General features: G+C 38.4%; 1 protein-coding gene across 5 annotated transcripts in view; it reads left to right on the plus strand.

Annotated features, from left to right (window-relative positions):
- The window catches only part of ACVR1C (activin A receptor type 1C), a 152,515-nt gene that overhangs the window by 104,078 nt on the left and 28,337 nt on the right, over window positions 1-20,100 (plus strand). For all 5 annotated transcript variants that reach the window (XM_035304850.3, XM_008998868.5, XM_078327722.1 and 2 more), the window contains 2 exons: window positions 15,613-15,852; window positions 18,717-18,947. In XM_035304850.3, the coding sequence (XP_035160741.1) occupies window positions 15,613-15,852; window positions 18,717-18,947 (471 nt within the window). The remainder of the gene's footprint in view (window positions 1-15,612; window positions 15,853-18,716; window positions 18,948-20,100) is intronic.

Raw genomic sequence — 20,100 nt, forward strand, 5'->3', positions numbered from 1 at the left:
TTGGTCATGAAGTCCTTGCCTACTCCTATGTCCTAAATGGTTTTGCCTAGATTTTCTTCTAGGGTTTTTATGGTGCCAGGTCTTATGTTTAAGTCTTTAATCCATCTGGAGTTAATTTTAGTGTAAGGTGTCAGAAAGGGATCCAGTTTCTGCTTTCTGCACATGGCTAGCCAGTTTTCCCAACATTATTTATTAAACAGGGAATCCTTTCCCCATCGCTTGTTTTTGTCAGGTTTATCAAAGATAGTATGGTTGTAGATATGTTGTGTTGCCTCCGATGCCTCTGTTCCGCTCCATTGGTCTATATCTCTGTTTTGGTACCAGTACAATGCTGTTTTGGTACCAGTACAATGCTGTTTTGATTACTGTAGCCTTGTAGTATAGTTTCAAGTTCGGTAGTGTGATGCCTCCCACTGTGTTCTTTTTGCTTAGAATTGACTTGGCTATGCGGGCTCTCTTTTGGTTCCATATGAAGTTCATGGTGGTTTTTTTCCAGTTCTGTGAAGAAAGTCAATGGTAGCTTGATGGGGATAGCATTGATTCTGTAAATTACTTTGGGCAGTAGAGCCATTTTCACGATATTGATTCTTCCTTACCATGAACATGGAATGTTTCTCCATCTATTTGTGTCCTCTCTGATTTCATTGAGCAGTGGTTTGTAGTTTTCCTTGAGGAGGTCCCTTACGTTCCTTGTAAGTTGTATTCCTAGGTATTTTACTGTTTTTGTAGCAATTGTGAATGGAAGTTCATTCTTGATTTGGCTCTCTTTAAGTCTGTAATTGGCCTATAGGAATGCTTGTGATTTTTGCACATTGATTTTATATCCTGAGACTTTGCTGAAGTTGCTTATCAGTTTCAGGAGTTTTTGGGCTGAGGCAATGGGGTCTTCTAGGTATAATATCATGTCGTCTTCAAATAGAGACAATTTGGCTTCCACCTTTTCTATTTTAATACCCTTTATTTCTTTTTCTTGCCTGATTGCTCTGGCTAGAACTTCCAGTACTATATTGAATAGGAGTGGGTAAAGAGGGCATCCTGGTCTAGTGCCGGATTTCAAAGGGAAAAGTTTTAGTTTTTGCCCATTCAGTATGATATTGGCTGTGGGTTTGTTGTAAATAGCTTTTATTACTTTGAGATACATTCCATCAATACCAAGTTTATTGAGGGTTTTTAGCATAAAGGGCTGTTGCATTTTGTCAATTGCCTTCTCTGTGTCAATTGAGATAATCATGTGGTTTTTGTTTTTGGTTCTGTTTATGTGGTGAATTAGGTTTACAGACTTGCATATGTTGAATGAGCCTTGCATCCCCGGGATGAATCCTACTCGATCATGATGCATAAGTTTTTTGATGTGCTGTTGCAATCGGCTTGCCAGTATTTTATTGAGTATTTTTGTGTCTATGTCGTGGATATTGGCCTGAAGTTTTCTTTTCTTGTTGAGTCTCTGCTGGGTTTTGGTATCAGAATGATGTTGATCTCATAAAATGATTTGGGAAGGATTCCCTCTTTTTGGATTATTTGGAATAGTTTCAGAAGGAATGGTACCAGCTCCTCTTTGTGTGTCTGGTAGAATTCGGCTGTGAACCCATCTGGACTTGGGCTTTTTTTGGTGTGGTAGGCTCTTAATTGCTGCCTCAACTTCAGACCTTTTTATTAGTCTATTTATAATTTTGGCTTCCTCCTGGTTTAGGCTTGGGAGGACAGAAGTGTCCAGGAATTTATCAATTTCTTCCAGGTTCACTAGTTTATGTGCATAGAGTTGTTTGTAATATTCTCTGATGATGGTTTGAATTTCTGTGGAATCTGTGGTGATTTCCTCTTTATCGTTTTTTATTCCATCTATTTGGTTGTTCTCTCTTTTCTTTATTATCAGTCTGGCTAGTGGTCTATTTTGTTGATCTTTTCAAAAAACCAGCTCTTGGTTTTATTGATTTTTTGAAGGGTTTTTCATGTCTCTATCTCCTTCAGTTCTGCTCTGATCTTAGTTATTTCTTGTCTTCAGCTAGGTTTTGAGTTTTTTTTATCTTGCTCCTCTAGCTCTTTCAATTTTGATGATAGGGTGTCAATTTTGGATTTCTCCACTCTTCTCATGTGGGCACTTATTGCTATATATTTTCCTTTGGAGACTGCTTTAAACGAGTCCCAGAGATTCTGGCATGTTGTGTCTTCGTTCTTGTTTGTTTCAAAGAACTTCTTTATTTCTGCCTTCATTTCATTGTTTATCCAATCAACATTCAAGAGCCAGTTATTCAGTTTCCATGAAGCTGTGTGGTTCTTAGTTTCTGAATTCTGAGTTCTAACTTGATTGCAGTCTGAGAGACTGTTTGTTATTATGACAGTTGTTTTGCATTTGCTGAGAAGTGATTTACTTCCAATTATGTGGTCAATTTTAGAGTAGGTGTGATGTGGTGCTGAGAAGAATGTATATTCTCTGGATTTGGGATGGAGAGTTCTATAAATGTCTATCAGGTTTGCTTGTTCCAGGTCTGAGTTCAAGTCCTGGATATCCTTGTTAATTTTCTGTCTGGTTGATCTGTCTAATATTGACAGTGGAGTGTTAAAGTCTCCCACTATTATTGTGTGGGAGTCTAAGTCTCTTTGTAAGTCGTTAAGAACTTGCGTTATATATCTGGGTGCTCCTGTATTGGGTCCATATACATTTAGAATCGTTAGCTCTTTGTTGTATCGATCCTTTTACCATTATGTAATGGCCTTCTTTGTCTCTTTTGATCTTTGTTGCTTTAAAGTCTATTTTATCAGAGATGAGAATTGCAACTCTTGCTTTTTTTTGCTCTCCATTTTCTTGGTAGATCTTCCTCCATCCCTTTATTTTGAGCCTTTGTGTATCCTTGCATGTGAGATGGTTTTCCTGGATACAGCACACCGATGGGTTTTGGTTTTTTATCCAGTTTGCCAGTCTGTGTCTTTTGATTGGTGCATTTAGTCCATTTACATTTAGGGTTAATATTGTTATGTGTGAATTTGATACTGCCATTTTGATGCTAGGTGGCTGTATTGCCCGTTAGTTGATGCAGATTCTTCATTTTTTTGATGCTTTTTAGCATTTGGTATGTTTTTGGAATGGCTGGTACTGGTTGTTCCTTTCTATGTATAGTGCCTCTTTCAGGAGCTCTTGTAAAGCAGGCCTGGTGGTGACAAAATCTCTGAGTACTTGCTTGTTTGCAAAAGATTTTATTTTTCCTTCACTTGTGAAGCTCAGTTTGGCTGGATATGGAATTCTGGGTTGAAAGTTCTTTTCTTTAAGGATGTTGAATATTGTCCCTACTCTCTTCTGGCTTGTAGAGTTTCTGCCAACAGATCTGCTGTGAGTCCAATGTGTTTCCCTTTGGGGGTGACCTGATCTTTCTCTCTGGCTGCCCTTAGTAGTTTCTCCTTCATTCCCACCCTGGTGAATCTAACAATTATGTGCCTTGGGGTTCCTCTTCTTGCAGAATATCTCTGTGGTGTTCTCTGTATTTCCTGGACTTGAATATTGGCCTGCCTTTCTAGGTTGGGGAAATTTTCCTGGATAATATCCTGAAGAGTATTTTCCAGCTTGGATTTATTCTCTTCATCACATTCTGGTACACCTATCACACGTAGGTCAGGTCTCTTCACAAGTCCCACCTTTCTTGGAGACTTTGTTCATTCCTTTTTGTGGTTTTTTTTTTCTAATCTTGGTTTCTTGTTTTATTTCATTTAGTTGGTCTTCGACTTCTGATATTCTTTCTTCTGCTTGGTCAATTCGGCTGTTGAAACTTGTGCATGCTTCACGAAGTTCTCGTGTTGTGTTTTTCAGCTCCTTCAATTCATTGATATTCCTCTCTAAGTTGTCCAGTCTTATTATCATTTCTTCAAATCTTTCTTCAAACCTTTTTTCAAGGTTCTTAGTTTCTTTGCATTGATTTAGAACATGTTCTTTTAGCTCACAGAAGTTTCTCATTACCCACCTTCTGAAGTCTGATTTTGTCATTTCGTCACACTCATTCTCTGTCCAGCTTTGTTCCCTTGCTGGTGAGGAGTTTTGTTCGTTTGTAGGAGGCCAGGTGTTTTGGTTTCGGGTGTTTTCCTCTTTTTTTTGTGCTGTTTTTTTTCATCTTTGTTTCTTCCCATCAACTACCTGTTGTCTCAGTAGTTGCTGACTTTTCCATTGGGTCTCTGAGTGGACACCCGGATTGTTGATGATGAAGTATTTCTGTTACTTAGTTTTCCTTCTAACAGTCTAGCCCCTCTGCTGTATGACTGCTGAGGTCCACTCCAGGCCCTGCTTGTCTGGGGTACACCTGTAGCATCTGCAGAACAGTGAAGGATGCTACCAGTTTCTTCTTCTGTTATCTTTGTCCCAGAATGATACCTGCCAAATATCAGTCTGATCATTCCTTTTTTAGGTGACTCTTTGGATATACACGGGTCAGGGACCTGCTTCAGGAGACGGTCTGTACTTTATAGGAGCTCAAGTGCTGAGCTGTGAGCTCTGTTGTTCATTCAGGGCTGTTAGGCAGGTATGTTTGAGTCTTCTGCAGGAGAACTCTTAAAACCCCTTTTATTCCTCAGATGCTTTGTCAGGGAGTTAGGGCTTTCTTTATGAGTATCCATTGCACTGTCCTGCCCAGCTAGGAGGCAGTCTAGTCACCATTTGCCTGCCGAGGCTCCACCCTGCTGCCTTGGGCTCCACCCTGCTGTTGTTGGTTCCGCCCTGTTGCTGTGGGCTTTGCCCTGCTGCCAAGTGTAATTCCCTGTAGTCCTGTGTATATGGGTGTGGTTAAAACTGCTTGTGATTGTGACCTGCCTCTGTATTGGCGGAGCCTCTCTGTTATGGTAGGTTGCCTCGGCAATGGCAGGCTGTGTCAGCAATGGGAGTACACCTCAGTAGGGGTGGAATGCCTCGGTAATGGCGGATACCCCTCCCCCACCAAGTTGCAGTGCCCTGGGTTCAGCTGTGCCCGTAGTGAAACTCTCAGCCCCGAGCATTTCAAATCGCTGTTTTGTTTGTCCCTGTGGGGGTGGAACCTGCCAAGCCTGATCACCTTGCTCCCTGCCTCAGGGCCCCCGCTTTTTTTTTTAAGATGAACAGTTGACTCTCTTCCAGGTGTTTCAGTTGCCTGCTGATAGGGCACCGAGATCTGTGTGATTTCCTGTGCAGCGACCCACTGTGCTGGCTCAAACGTCGCTTCCCGGGAATCTCCTGGTCTGGTTCACTGTCCAAGTCCCATTTAATCAGATGGATATGCTAGTCTGCCCTCCCAAATCTCAGATTGCCGGTTTAACAGGGTACCCAGACCAGTGCATTTTATGTGGAGTGCTGCTGCACTGCGGTGCCGGCCAAAATGGCTGCGCCAGCCGAAACAGCTGTTCTTGCATCCCGTGTCTCTCCTACACCTGGGAAATTCCCCATTCTGTGGGCAACAAAGATCTGTCTGGAAATGCGGCTAGCACTCACCCTCTGCACCTTCACTGAGAGCTGCAATCCTGAGTTGCTCCTACCATGCCATCTTCCTTTTCCCTCTGTACTACATTTTCTTTATCCAGTCTATCATTGTTGGGCCTTTGGGTTGGTGCCTTGTCTTTGCTATTGTAAAAAGTGCTGCAATAAACATACGTGTGCATGTGTCTTTATAGTAGAATTATTTATAGTTCTTTGGGTATATACCCAGTAATGGGATTGCTGGCTCAAATGGTATTCCTGGTTTTAGATTCCTGAGGAATCAACACACTGTCTTCCACAATGTTTGAACTAATTTATACTGCCAACAACGGTGTAAAAGCATTCTTATTTCTCCACAGCCTTGCCAGCATCTGTTGTTTCCTGATTTAATAATTGCTATTCTGACTGGCATGAGATGGTATCTCATTGTGGTTTTGATTTGTATTTCTCGAATTATCAATAATGTTGAGCTTTTCCCCCCATATGTTTGTTGGCTGTATAAATGTCTTCTTTTGAGAGTATCCATATCCTTTGTCTACTTTTTGATGGGATTATTTCTTTGTTTCTTGTAAACTTGCTTAAGTTCCTTGTAGATTCTGGATATTAAACCTTTGTCTGATGGGTACATTGCCAAAGTTTTCTCCCATTCTGTAGGTTTCCTGTTTACTCTGACAATAGTTTCTTTTGCTGTACAGCAGCTCTTTAGTTTAGTTAGATCCTATTTGTCAAATTTGGCTTTTGTTGCAATTGCTTTTGGCATTTTTGTCATTGAATCTTTGCCCATGCCTATGTCCTGAATAATATTGCCTAGGTTTTCTTCTAGGGTTTTTATAGATTTTGGTTTTTAAGAATTTAATGCACCTTGAGTTAATTTTTGTATAATGTGTAAGGAATGGATCCAGTTTCAGTTTTCTGCATATGGCTAGCCAGTTTTCCCAGTACCATTTATTAAATAGAGAATCTTTTCCCCATTGCTTGTTTTTGTCAGGCTTGTCAAAGATCAAATGGTTGTAGATGTGTAGTGTTATTTCTGTCTCTGTTCTGTTCCATTGGTCAATATATCTTTTTTTGGTACCAGTACCATGCTGTTTTGATTACTGTAGCCTTGTAGTATGGTTTGAAGCCAGGTAGTGTGATACCTCCTCCAGTTTTTTTCTTTTTACTTAGGATTGTCTTGGCTATACAGGCTCTTTTTTGGTTCCATATAAAATTTAAAGTGTTTTTTTCTAATTCTGTGAATAATGTCATGGTAGTTTGATGGGAATAACATTGAATCTATAGATTAATTTAGGCAGTACATTTTCATGATATTGATTCTTCCTATCCATGAGGATGGAATTTTTTTTATTTGTTTGTGTCCTCTCTTATTTTCTTGAGCAGTGGTTTGTAGTTCTTCAAGGTCCTTCACGTTTCTTGTTAGCTGTATTCTTAGGTACTTTATTCTCTTTGTAGCAATTGTGAATGGGAGTGTATTCTTAATTTCTCTCCGTGGTTGTCTATTGTTGGTGTGTAGGAATGCTTGTGAGTTTTGCACATTGATTTTGTATCCTGAGACTTTGCTGTGGTTGTCTATCAGCTTAAGGAGTTTTGGGGCTGAGATGATGGAGTTTTCTAAATATAAATTATGTCATCTGCAAACAGAGACAATTTGACTACCTCTCTTCCTATTTGAATACACTTTGTTTCTTTTTCTTGCCAGATCGCCTGGTCCAGGACTTCCAATACTACTTTCAATAAGTCTTCAAAAGGAATGCTTTCAACTTTGGCCCATTCAGTATGATATTGGCTGTGCGGTTGTCATAAATAGGTGTTATTATTTTAAGATGTGTTCCATGAATACCTAGTTTATTGAGTTTTTAACATCAAGGGATGTTGGATTTTATAGAAGGTCCTTTTTCATGTGGTTTTTGTCATTTTTTTTTCTTTTTTAAAAATTATACTTTAAGTTTTGGGACATAGGTGTGGGCAAAGAATTCATAACTAAAACACCAAAAGCAATGACAACAAAAGCCAAAATTATCATTGTTTTTGTTTATGTGATGGATTACATTTATTGATTTGTGTTTGTTGAACCAGCCTTGCATCCCAGGGATGAAGCTGACTTGATCATGATGGTTAAACTTTTTGATGTGCTGCTGGATTTGGTTTGCCAGTATTTTATTGAGTATTTTTGCATTGACATTCATTGGGGATATTGGCCTGAAGCTTTCTTTTTTTGTTGTGTCTCTGCCAGGTTTTGGTATCAGGATGATGATGGCATCATAAAATGAATTAGGGAGGAGTCTCTTTTTTTCCATTGTTTAGAATAGTTTCAGAAGCAATGGTACCAGCTCCTCTTTGTACGTCTGGTAGAATTTGGCTGTGAATCTGTCTGGTCCTGGGCTTTTGTTGTTGTTAGGCTATGTATTACTGCCTCAATTTCAGAACTTGTTATTGGTTTATTCAGGGATTCAACTTCTTCCTTCTTTAGTCTTGGGCCTCCTCCCCCACTCTTAAAGTTTTCTCCATTTTTCTTTTTCTTTTTTGAGATGGAGTCTTGCTCTGTCACTAGGCTGGAGTGCAGTGGCACCATCTCAGCTCACTGCAACTTTCACCTCCCTGGTTCAAGAAATTCTCTTGCCTCAGTCTCCCAAGTAGCTGGGACTAGAGGTGCACACCACCGTGCCCAGCTAATATTTGTATTTATTTTTATTTTTTAATTGTATTTTAGCTTTTAGGGAACATGTGAAGAACATGCAAGATTATTGCATAGGTACACACATGGCAGTGTGATGTGCTGCCTTCCTTCCCATCACTCATATCTGGCATTTCTCCCCATGCTATCTCTCCCCAACTCCCCACCCCCTGCTGTCCCTCCCCTACTTCTCCCCAACAGACCCCAGTGTGTGATGCTCCCCTCCCTGTGTCCATGTGTTCTCATTGTTCAACACCCACCTATGAGTGAGAACATGCGGTGTTTGATTTTCTGTTCTTGCGTCAGTTTGCTGAGAATGATGGTTTTCAAGTTCATCCATGTTTCTACAAAGGACACAAACTCATTGTTTTTGATGGCTGCACAGTATTTCATGGTGTATATGTGCCACATTTTTCCTGTCCAGTGTCTCATCGATGGGCATTTGGGTTGGTTCCAGGTCTTTGCTATTGTAAACAGTGCTGTAATGAACATTCGTGTGCATATGTCCTTATAGTAGAATGATTTATAATTCTTTGGATATATAACCACTAATGGGATTGCTGGGTCAAATGGAATTTCTATTTCTAGGTCCTTGAGGAATTGCCACACTGTCTTCCACAATGGTTGAACTAATTTACACTCCCACTAACAGTGTAATTTACAGATTCAATGATAACCCCTTCAAGTTACCAATGACCTTCTTCACAGAACTGGAAAAAAACACCTTAAACTTCATATGGAACCAAAAGAGAGCCTGCATAGCCAAGTCAATTCTAAGCAAAAACAAAACAAAACAAAACAAACAAACAAACAAACAAAAAAACAAAGCCGGAAGCATCACACTATCAGACTTCAAACTATGCTACAAGGCTAAAGTGATCAAAACAGAATGGTACTGGTACCAAAACTGAGATATAGATCAATGGAACAGAATAGAAGCCTTGGAGGCAACACCACACATCTATAACCATCTGATCTTTGACAAATCTGACAAAAACAAGCAATGGGGAAAGGACTCCATGTTTAACAAATAGTGTTGGGAAAACTGGCTAGCCATGTGCAGAAAGCAGAAACTGGACCCCTTCCTGACACCTTACACTAAAATTAACTCCCGATGGATTAAAGACTTAAACATAAGACCTGGCACCATAAAAACCCTAGAAGAAAATCTAGGCAAAACTATTTAGGACATAGGAGTAGGCAAAGACTTTATGACCAAAACACCAAAAGCATTGGCAACAAAAGCCAAAATAGAAAAATGGGACCTAATCCAACTCCACAGCTTCTGCACAGCAAAAGAAACAGTCATTAGAGTGAATTGGCAACCAACAGAATGGGAAAAAATTTTTGCGATCTACCCATCTGACAAAGGGCTGATATCCAGAATCTACAAAGAACCAAAACAGATTACAAGAAAAAAAGAAACAAGCCCTTTCAAAAATGGGCAAAGGATATGAACAGACACTTTATAAAAGAAGACATACATGAGGCCAACGAACATATGAAAAAATGCTCATCATCACTGGTCATTAGAGAAATGCAAATCAAAACTACATTGAGATACCGTCTCATGCCAGTTAGAATGGCAATCATTAAAAAATCTGGAGACAACAGATGCTGGAGAGGATGTGGAGAAATAATTTTTGTATTTTTGGTAGAGACAGGGTTTCACTGTGTTGGCTAGGATGGTCTTGATCTCTTGACCTCATGATCCACCCACCTTGGCCTCCCAAAGTGCTGGATTACAGGTGAAAGCCACCATGCCCGACCTTCTCCAAATTTCTGCTTGTGACATTGTTGGGAATTGTTCTCTAGATAGGTCATATATTACATAGTAGATCTTAAATGCCATAAGGAAGTGGACTCTGCCCTGCTTTTCTGGCATTTCCTCTAGAGAGTTGTCCTCAGTCAATACATACAAAGCAATCCATTTGGAGCTAGTCTTTGAACCAACTTAGTAAAGCATCAGTAAACCAGTTATAAATGTGTTCTCATCATCATCTAGCAAATATTGGAAATAATAGTACCCACATTTAGGATGCTGTGAAGTGTCAGTTTAAGGGAGGTTCATCATGTTGATTTGGGAGATTTCTCATTGCCTAATGTGTCACTCTGTTTTTGATAAAGCAATTACTTCTATTGAACTAATAAATGAGCTAGCTTCGAATGTTGTAGTGGTTGTATAGTCTCTCTTCTATTTCAGCTGTATATATTATTTACACTTCTTTCCCCCAAGAGAACTGTGAACTAAATAAAGGCCCTTTAAATGAAGTCAGAGGACTGTGTCATGGGTTTATAGGGGCGGATGGACAGAACATCATCACATCATTCAGTTGATGGTGGTGGTGTTTCTCCCAGGTGCCAGGACCGAAACAGACTCATCAAAAAGCATCTCCAGCAATATTGCTTTTTGGTTGGTGTGTTATCTGAGAACATATCAAAGCCACAAGTTGGAGAAAGAAATGCTTTCTTTTTTATGGGTGAAGGGGAGTGAGAAAGCAGTTGAAGACTTGATATTAATAGTTATATCTTCATGAATTGAACCTTGCAAAATGATATCTTTTTACTTGGCAAAAACTGTTAATAATAGTATGCAGAGTGGGTTAAATGCAAAACTACAGTGACTTTTGGGATGGAATCACTAACCTTGAAAAGTTTTACAAGAATGCACTTTGAATGGATGAAGGTCTCTGTTTTATTTCACCCCTGAATTTATTTCTAAATAATTTTCCAGCAGGACATATCTCTTCACTCCTTCTATTCTCAGAGGGTTTTTAATATATCACTCCATTGTAATGCCTTTGTTCATAGTTGGCTGATTGCCATTTAAATATAGTGGGGAACTGTGTTTGTAAATTGAAATGTAGATATTGTACTAGAAGATTTCAATGCCAGTAGTATGAATTATTTGAGGCAATTGATCAAGTACATACATCCACTTCTAAGTGTGAACAAAAGTTCTGAGAAGGAATTTAGAGGAAAGAGATTTTATTCTAGTAAACAGTTTGCAAACTGGGAAGAAACAGTCCTCAGCTTAAACTGAAGGTACATTCCAGAGAACAAAGGCCGGGTTTGTTTGGCTTTTATAGAGGAAGTTCCTATGTAGGTTTTCAGTCAGGTCCTCTTGTGAAAACTTGCTTAGTTCTGATTGGTTGATGCAGTTGAGTTCTGATTGGTTGATGCAGGCCACAGCCTGTTGGTTGATTCAGGTAACATGGGCAAGAACAGTTAGTTATAAAAGTTCCAAAGTTAAGCAGATGTATGGCTTTTCTGGGAACTCACAGTATGTGTGTAGTCTCTAGTTAGCAAATGGCCACTTGGCTCTATTTTAAATTTAGGCCCAGTTTGCAATTCAAGATTCATCTTGAGAAACTGACTTCTTCAGGTTCACACAGCCATCTCCTTCTTATAGTATATGGTAAGGAAATGTAAATTAATTAATTTAAGGTCATGTAAATCTCATGAACATCAATACTTTTTCATAATTTAATAAAGAAGGAGCAGGGAAGAAAATGTGGGGATAATGCCTACATTGTCTTATCTTTTTCTTTACATCTTGAGGTTCTCTTTAAAGTAAGAAATAGGAAGTAGTGAGGAGGCAGTGGGAATAGTAAACTGTTTTGGGAGAAGCTGATGCATCTAAACTAAATCTTCACTTGGGCAGTGGCAATCACCAGTGACTTTCACAATCACCAGTTTCATGCAGATCTCCAGGGAGAGTTGCAAAACTCACAAAAAGAAATTAAAATTCCCTTCCTTGCTTGCCTCCTTCCTTCCTTCCTTCCTTCCTTCCTTCCTTCCTTCCTTCCTTCCTTCCTTCCTTCCTTCCTGCCTTCCTTCCTTCCTTCCTTTTCTTCATTCCTTCTGTCCCTTCCTCCCTCCCTTCCTCCTTTTCTCTTTCTCCTCCTTCGCTCCCTCCTTTTCTTCCTTTCCTCCCTGCCTCCTTGTTTTCCTCCCTCCTTTCTTTCCTTTCCTCTTCCTTCCTTCCTTTCTTTTTGCTTCCTTTCTTCTCCTTCTCCCCCTTCCCCCTTCTCTTCTTGCTATCTTGTTAATACTTCCTTTGCTGGCATTTTCTCAGTTTAACCTATTGTAGGGCTCATTTGGGGGAAAATTTGTCAGCTACGCCCTCACCTTTCTGGGTTAGTGCTTTTCCCTCATTTTTTTCATCCTCTTGGATCTAATTTTCTAAGGAGGAAAATCACTTGAATTAACAATGCGGCACTCCTCCCACCTCACTTTTGGGATTTAACAGGTCCCCCCATGGAGCTGCTAATTCCATGGAGTATGCATCTCACTTGGCACAGAAGATCCCTTAAATTGTGACCTATCAAATAATGAGCTTTCCTGTGATCAAGAATGTAAAATCTGCTAGAAAAATTAATATGTTCATCAAAGTTAACTATTATTGAAGTGTATTCTTAGCTGCATGATTGTCTTCTTGTACCACGATTTGCTGAATATAGACTACAGTTTTTCTTCATTTATCTCCTCTAGTGATTATCATCAACATTTGGTTTAAAGCATAGTTTTACAAATGTTTGCTTTTAAAATTCCTCAGTGTTTAAGGAGTTCTTACTGAATGGTGTTGCTAGACTTTTTGTAGCTGAGTAATCTTTTTTCCTTACTAACTCATATTGCTAAATTTGTTCACAAAAGTAGAAATATTGCTCATCTGTAATAAACATCTCTGAGAGTCACAACCATCACTAGAGCAGTGTACTTCCATGGAGATTATTCTCTTTTCAGTGTTGCTGACCTTTTGCTTCTTTATTAGTTGCTGTAGCAATGATCTGAGCTCTGCTTAATAGAGCTTTACAAAAATGAAGATGATCAATAAGCTTGTTAATGCTAATATTTATATAGATGGTTCCTAATAACACATATCAAAATAAAATTTGGTCATGTAAATGTATTCAACAGTGGAATTGTATATTTAAAAACACATTTAAACAGATGTTTATATAAGATGCAGGAGATTAAATGCATTCTTTGGCTTTTTAAAAAAAATTAGAATACCTTTGTGCAGACATAAAATTATAGAGACAGTTTGAAAGATCATTGTGAAATACACAATACAATCATTTTATAACAGCAAACTTCAGAGGTTGCAAGTACCATGGCTGATGATTACTAAAGCAAAGCCAAGTTAGAGAATTCTTTTAGTATCTATTCTAAGAACACTCATTCTAGGCCAACTTCTCCTCATATGCACCTGTACAACTACTAATAATTTCAGAGGAATTCTGAAACACTCAGGGGAAGAAAAGCTGGTAATCAGTGAAAATTCGCTAGGCAAAATAGTAGAACAACATGGATTATATTCATTTCTGAAGTTCATTTAACAATTTTAAATCTTTTACTTACTGATAGTAGTTAGACTACTATCTTTGGCATTATGGTGAAATCTCTATAAACACATTTGTGAGGAATTTGATTCTTTTTTCCTTCAGAATTAAATAATATTTGTTTTCAAATGATAGTCATGTATTTTTTGACACATTGTAGGCAAAGTACAAGAACATCTAAGGTATTAAGCTCTCTAGCATTGTCAGTGCAAAGGAGGACATCTGGCGAATGGCGAAATGATCAAGTCCATTATCATTGTCATTTGTTGAGATGCTAAAGTGCAGGTGTCAGGCTATTGCTTTCCAAGCATGGTCTCCCATCGTTTTTCTGGCTGATGGAGAATCAGCTGGGGAGGCAGTTTGCCAAAGGTTCACAGCAAGAAGATGGTAGCTCAGAGGTGGAGCTGGGTTTCTCTCTCTCTAGAACCTGGATTTCTCTCCTTCTCCTTGATGTTTGAGAACCTAAGTCTCCTCAATTCTGCTCCCATATTAATGCGCTCTAGAATTTATTAAAAACAAAACACTGCAGTAGTTGGACAAGGGGATGAAATGGATTGATGCAGAGGCTATCTTTAGTCAATGAAAAGGAAATGAACAATGTGTCAGTTTCAAGTGTCAAAATAACTTCTTTCAAAAACACAGGAAATTATCTGTCATCATAGATTTTTCATGTATCACTTTTTTCTAAATCAAAAAAAGACTTCTTAAATGCAAGTTGAAGTTTAAGCAAAAAAATTGGCTTCATGTGTTTTTAAAATTAGACTCACAAATTTAATTATATCCTTATGTTACTTGGTTTCAATGATCACATTTATTTTTTCTAAAATGAAAAGTCTTGTCTCTTATAGGAATACCACTAGTAGAACTTTTAGTAATTCTGTCATTTAAGAGCAATTTGCTGATCATCTACTATGTGTCAGGCATGATTGTAAACACTGGACATATGGCTGGGAACAACACAGGCAAACTTCTTCCCCTCCCGAAGCTCATGTCCTCTGGAGGGAATTGGGTAATAACTAGGAATTAAAATCAAGCAAGACAAGGGTCTAGAGAGTGAACAGGGAATGGGAAAGAACTGCTATTTTAGGTAAGGTTGTCACTCAACATCCTGGTCTCCCAGCTGGCTTCTTGCATTAGGTTTCTAATTGGCCTGTTCACTTTTATTCTTGCTTCTCTAGTGTCTATTCACACAGTGGCCACTCAGAATAAAAGTTAGATAATATTTCTGTCCTACCAAAACCCAGACACAACTTATTAGAATAAAATTCACAGTCCTTTTCTTAATCCTTGTCATCCCGGCATCACTCCCTCTCTCTTCCCTGCTTCTTTTCTTTTCATAGTGCTATTCTTTCTTGCTTTTCTGTTAAACATCTGTGTCATAGATGTATGAGAACATATATGACTCAAGAACAGGGATTTGGGCTCTTTCCTCACCATTGTATCTCCAGCACCTGGAATAGTGGGAACACATTGCAAGAGCCCAATAATTATTTTGCCATGAAAGAATGAATGCACATGCATTAAAAGTGGACTGTTATGGCTAGGAATGGTGGCTTGCCCCTGTAATCCAAGCACTTTGAGAGGCCGAGGTGGGTGGGTCACCTGAGGTCAGGAGTTCGAGACCAGCCTGGCCAACATGGTGAAACCCTGTCTATGTAAAAATACAAAAATTAGCCGGGCGTGGTGGCAGGCACCTGTAGTCCCACCTACTCAGGAGGCTGAGGCAGGAGAATTGCCTGAACCTTGGAGGTGATAGTTGCAGTGAGCCCAGATCACCCCACTGAACTCCAGCCCTGGGTGATAGAGTGAGACTCCATCTCAAAATAATAATAATAATAATAATAATTGTCCTGCTGAATAATGGAGGGAAAATAGTAGACAGAAAAGAGTCAAATGCTTCAGAGATCCTAAAAACAGATCCCATGTGCTAGTTTCCATTATCCTAATCATATTGCTGTCACCTGCCATAACTATTCCTAGCTGCAGCCTCATCTCATTTTCCTTTCTCCATCTTTGCTTATACCACAGAGAGCCTTTCCCAATGAATATAAGTGCATACTGTGAAGCTGCATATTCTGGCTGTGAAATTTTGGTGATTCCAATTCCAATTCCAAAAATACTTAAAATGTGTTGATTTATGATCATGTTTTTTCTTCTTTAAACTGTAGCATCACCAAATGCCCCAAAACTTGGACCCATGGAACTGGCCGTCATTATTACTGTGCCTGTTTGCCTCCTGTCAATAGCTGTGATGCTGACAATATGGGCATGCCAGGGTCGACAGTGCTCCTACAGGAAGAAAAAGAGACCGAATGTGGAGGAACCATTTTCTGAGTGCAATCTGGTAAATGCTGGAAAAACCCTAAAAGATCTGATTTATGATGTGACTGCCTCTGGATCTGGCTCTGGTATGTGATCGTTGTCCATTGTTTCATAAGAAAACTCTTTATTTAAAAGTAAATAAAAATGTTTTAACAAAAATGGCCCAGATATTATGAATTTTATCTTGAAAGGATACATGTTGAGCTCTGGTATAGGAACTCCTTTTAGTATTTGATGAAGAGAAAAACCATTGTGGCATATAGAATTAAGTCTTCTCAGTTGCTTTTTGTAGCTTTAGGTGTTCAGATTCTTATGTTCACTTTCCTTCAGAATTTATTTCTGAGGTAAGAAAGCAGTTTCCCTCCCTACCTCCCCCCATTATGATTACTAACAATCACTGTTGCTTTCTTGGTAATGTTTTATGGACACAAAAAAGTTAGGGTTGTAGTATTTAAGGTGTTGAGTTCTGAGGGAAATATGTTAGTTATACAAAGTGTGTTCTTTGATCACTTTTGCTTATGGTTATGAAGATTTTCAGAATGTGTAGACATCCCCTGGGATGTATGTGAAGTTAACAGGGAACTCCTCTGTTCTTAAAGCAAAGAAACAGAAGATTAAAAAGAGCAGCTCAGCATTGCTGTGCTAGCTTTTGCTGGTTATGGTGACATGATGTTCATAACTCTCTTCCTCTTTAATGGAACTCCAGAATCCCTGGTAAAGCATTCAGAGTACCAGGCTGTATTATAGTATTATAGCCTAAATGAGCCTTTCTCACAACACAATGCATTTGAAGGCTTTTTTTTGGGGCAGGAGGTGGGGTGAGTGGGTGGTAGTGGTGGTAGGGCAGTTTTCCCCAGAATAACAAACTTCCTAAAATGGTAGGGGATTCCCTACTTTCATATATGTATCCACAAATCCTACCAGCTTGTGGTTTACAGAAATATGAACAAGAGTGACCATAGGTGAGCCACTTCAGAAGACCCTGCATCTCTTCTTGTTTTGGAAGAATCATTAATATTATAGCCCAACATTTTGAAGAACTCCTTTGCCAATGTCTTTCAGGAAAATCTAGGCAGGCACAATTAACAGATGTAGGCAACAGAGGGGTGATAACATCTCTATGTGCATCCATAGTTAGCATGAAGCAGCTTTGGATTCATCAGAAAAGAAAAGCATAATTGAACCCAGATACTTTGCTCCTTCTGGGACAAAATCACCTGCCCTCCCACTGATGAAGTCTAAATGTTTACACCCTCACTGTACACATTAGGTACCATATTTCAAAGCAAGAACAGTAGTAAGAAAACCCCAAAACTGCAAAGTTTTAAAAACTGGAATCCAAATTAAATTAAATTATTGGCTAGAAGACTGCCTTTCCTCCCTCCTTTCTTCCCTTCCCCCTTCTTCCTTCCTCCCCTCCCCCCACTTTCTGCCTGTAGGGTTTTGTGACTAATTGTTGAGATCCATAACAGCAGATTTATAGTCTGCCCTTATTTAGCCTGTGCTTATATGTTCATATGGGAACATATGAATGAACATTGACTCATTTTAGGTGTGTGGACCAAAGTTCCCACAAGCTACAGGTTCATTGCTATGAGGGTTCCCTAGCTGTCTGAGTACAAAAACAGTAACTAAATGTGACTTTTCAGAATAAATGTAGACTGTAACCTCTTTAACTATTTTTCCTTTGATTTGAAGAGTAATAAATATCTATTGTGGAAATTAAGAAAATGTAGAAAATTAGAGTGAAGACTATCATAACTCACCCTCACTAAGAGAAATAACCATCATAACATTTAGCATATTTCCTTTTGAGTCTTATTTTCTGTGCATATTTTGAATAGCTAGGTACACTTATTTATAAGAATAAAATGTACCATGCTGTTTTCATTCAATAGTATGGCAAAAGTATTTTTTATGTTATTAAATACCTTTTCATAAGCATCACCATTATTATTGGCTCTAAGCCATGTGATATGTAATATGTGCGTGTAATATGCCAGATGTGCTAGATGCTTAACTTGCTTATTAATTCTCATATTATCTCTATGAGATGATTAATATTTATTGTTCCCAGTTTTTCACATGAAGAAGCTGAAGCTCAGACAGGTGAAATAGCTTGCCCATCATTACCAATCAGGTGGCAGAGCTGAAATTTGAACCCATGTCTTTCTTATCTGTGCTCTTAATCTCTGTACTTTATTTCACAATTATTCCATTATCTGATACTTTTCCTTACTTTTTCCTGTTAATAATAATAAGGTATTAAACATCTTGACATAAATTTTTCTACATTTTGCATTAAGTATTTGCAACAGAATTCTAGAGGTAGAGTTAGGAGTTCAAGGATTATAAGCATTGTACATACACTCCAGCTATATTTTCTTTGAAAACTTTTTTTGTTTCACAGAAAATTTTCATTTGATTATCTTCTTTGACTATATCTTGCTTTTAGTACAATATCATTATCTCAGTTGATCATTGCATTTGATTCTTCACTTTCCAATTATAGCTTGGTTTTGAAAAAATTCACAAAGAATTATTTTGCTCTTCCAGTCATACCAGGAACCATACATTTTATTTTAGAGGCTAACACATTTTATTTTTTTGCTTTTACTCTTGTGTACTTAGTAACCTGACTGACTTTGATGGACAAATGAAGGAGATTTGCAGCAATTCTTGGAAATCAGATATCTGCAGCAGCAGGATATGTTTAAAAAATGTTTACTTGTGAATATGAGAAGACAAATTCATATTCATAATTTGAAGTATTTTTTTCAGCATGCTCTGACATTAAATAAGTTTGTTATAATGGTACTTATATTTTCAAAATAGATAAAATCATTAAAGAACTTAAATGTTTGCTTTTTTATCTAAAAACAGTGATTATTATGAGAGTCCTTTTCTGGCATTTGTGTTTGATCATCAATTCGATGTTTTCTTTGGTTAGGTCTACCTCTGTTGGTTCAAAGGACAATTGCAAGGACGATTGTACTTCAGGAAATAGTAGGAAAAGGTAGATTTGGTGAGGTGTGGCATGGAAGATGGTGTGGGGAAGATGTGGCTGTGAAAATATTCTCCTCCAGAGATGAAAGATCTTGGTTTCGTGAGGCAGAAATTTACCAGACGGTCATGCTACGACATGAAAACATCCTTGGTTTCATTGCTGCAGACAACAAAGGTATTTTCAATGTAATTGGGTTCAGCAAGTAAAAAAATGTTATCTATTATCAGATGAGAAAAAATAAATTCATCTTTTTTAATAAAAAGTCTAAAAAATTAGACTTTCTATATGAAAGTCTAATTTATATAAAATCATTTCCTCTTTCTGGTAGATAAATGTATATAACCATACAATGAAGCAGGGCAAATGAGTGACAGAAAATCATAATGTCCAGATAGCCAGGGCAGTGCTTAAAATGTTTGCTGACTGTTTGGTGCACAAACCAATTAATCAGAACAGAAGCCTCAACTGGAACAGAATCCTGGATAACTCTGCCATGCTGTGTTTTATTCCTTTAGTTGCTGCTTGGTAATGAAGAGATATGGAGGCATCTGGGTGTCTCCAGGGCAAAGGAGTATCATTGAGAGCTTGGGAGCTTTTTTTTTTTTGTTGTTTGTTTGTTTGTTTGTTGAGACAGAGCCTTCCTGTGCCACCCAGGCTGGAGTGCAGTGGTGCAATCTTGGCTTACTGCAACCTCCGCCTCTTGGGTTCAAGCAATTCTCCTGCCTCAGCCTCCCAAGTAGCTGGGACTACAGGCACCTGCCCGTATGCCTGGCTAACTTTTGTCATTTTAGTAGAGACGGGATTTCATTATGTTGGCCAGGCTGGTCTTAAACTCCTGAGCTCAAGTGATCTCCCCACCTTGGCATCCCAAAGTGCTGGGATTACAGGCTTGAGCCACCACTCCTGGCCTGGGAGCTTTGAATAGCAGCTGTTTAACAACAAGGATGGAAATATTTCAATATTTTAGTAACCAATACAGACATACCAATGAATACTAGCTGAATGCTCAACTTTGCTAGTGCTATATTTTTCATTTGTATAACAGGCTTCATCTAAATTTTCTGATTTTCTCTTTTGATTGTATCAAAATCTCTTTTGATTGGTGGTAAGCAAGACAATTTTAGTGAAATTTTTTATTAATGTTACTTTGAGCACAGTTTGTATCTTGAGGCCAACATTAACAGTACTAAGCAGTGTTTGTTATTTTTTGAGTTTCATGGAGCAAGTCAGAGCATCAGCTTTCTGATATTTAAAATAAGTACTCATAAAATATTGTACCTATGCTTATATAAGCACAGATTGGATACAGAGTTTGCAGATTATCTAT

This window comes from Callithrix jacchus, chromosome 6 (genome assembly GCF_049354715.1).
Source record: "Callithrix jacchus isolate 240 chromosome 6, calJac240_pri, whole genome shotgun sequence".
In the NCBI taxonomy this organism is placed as follows: domain Eukaryota; kingdom Metazoa; phylum Chordata; class Mammalia; order Primates; family Cebidae; genus Callithrix; species Callithrix jacchus.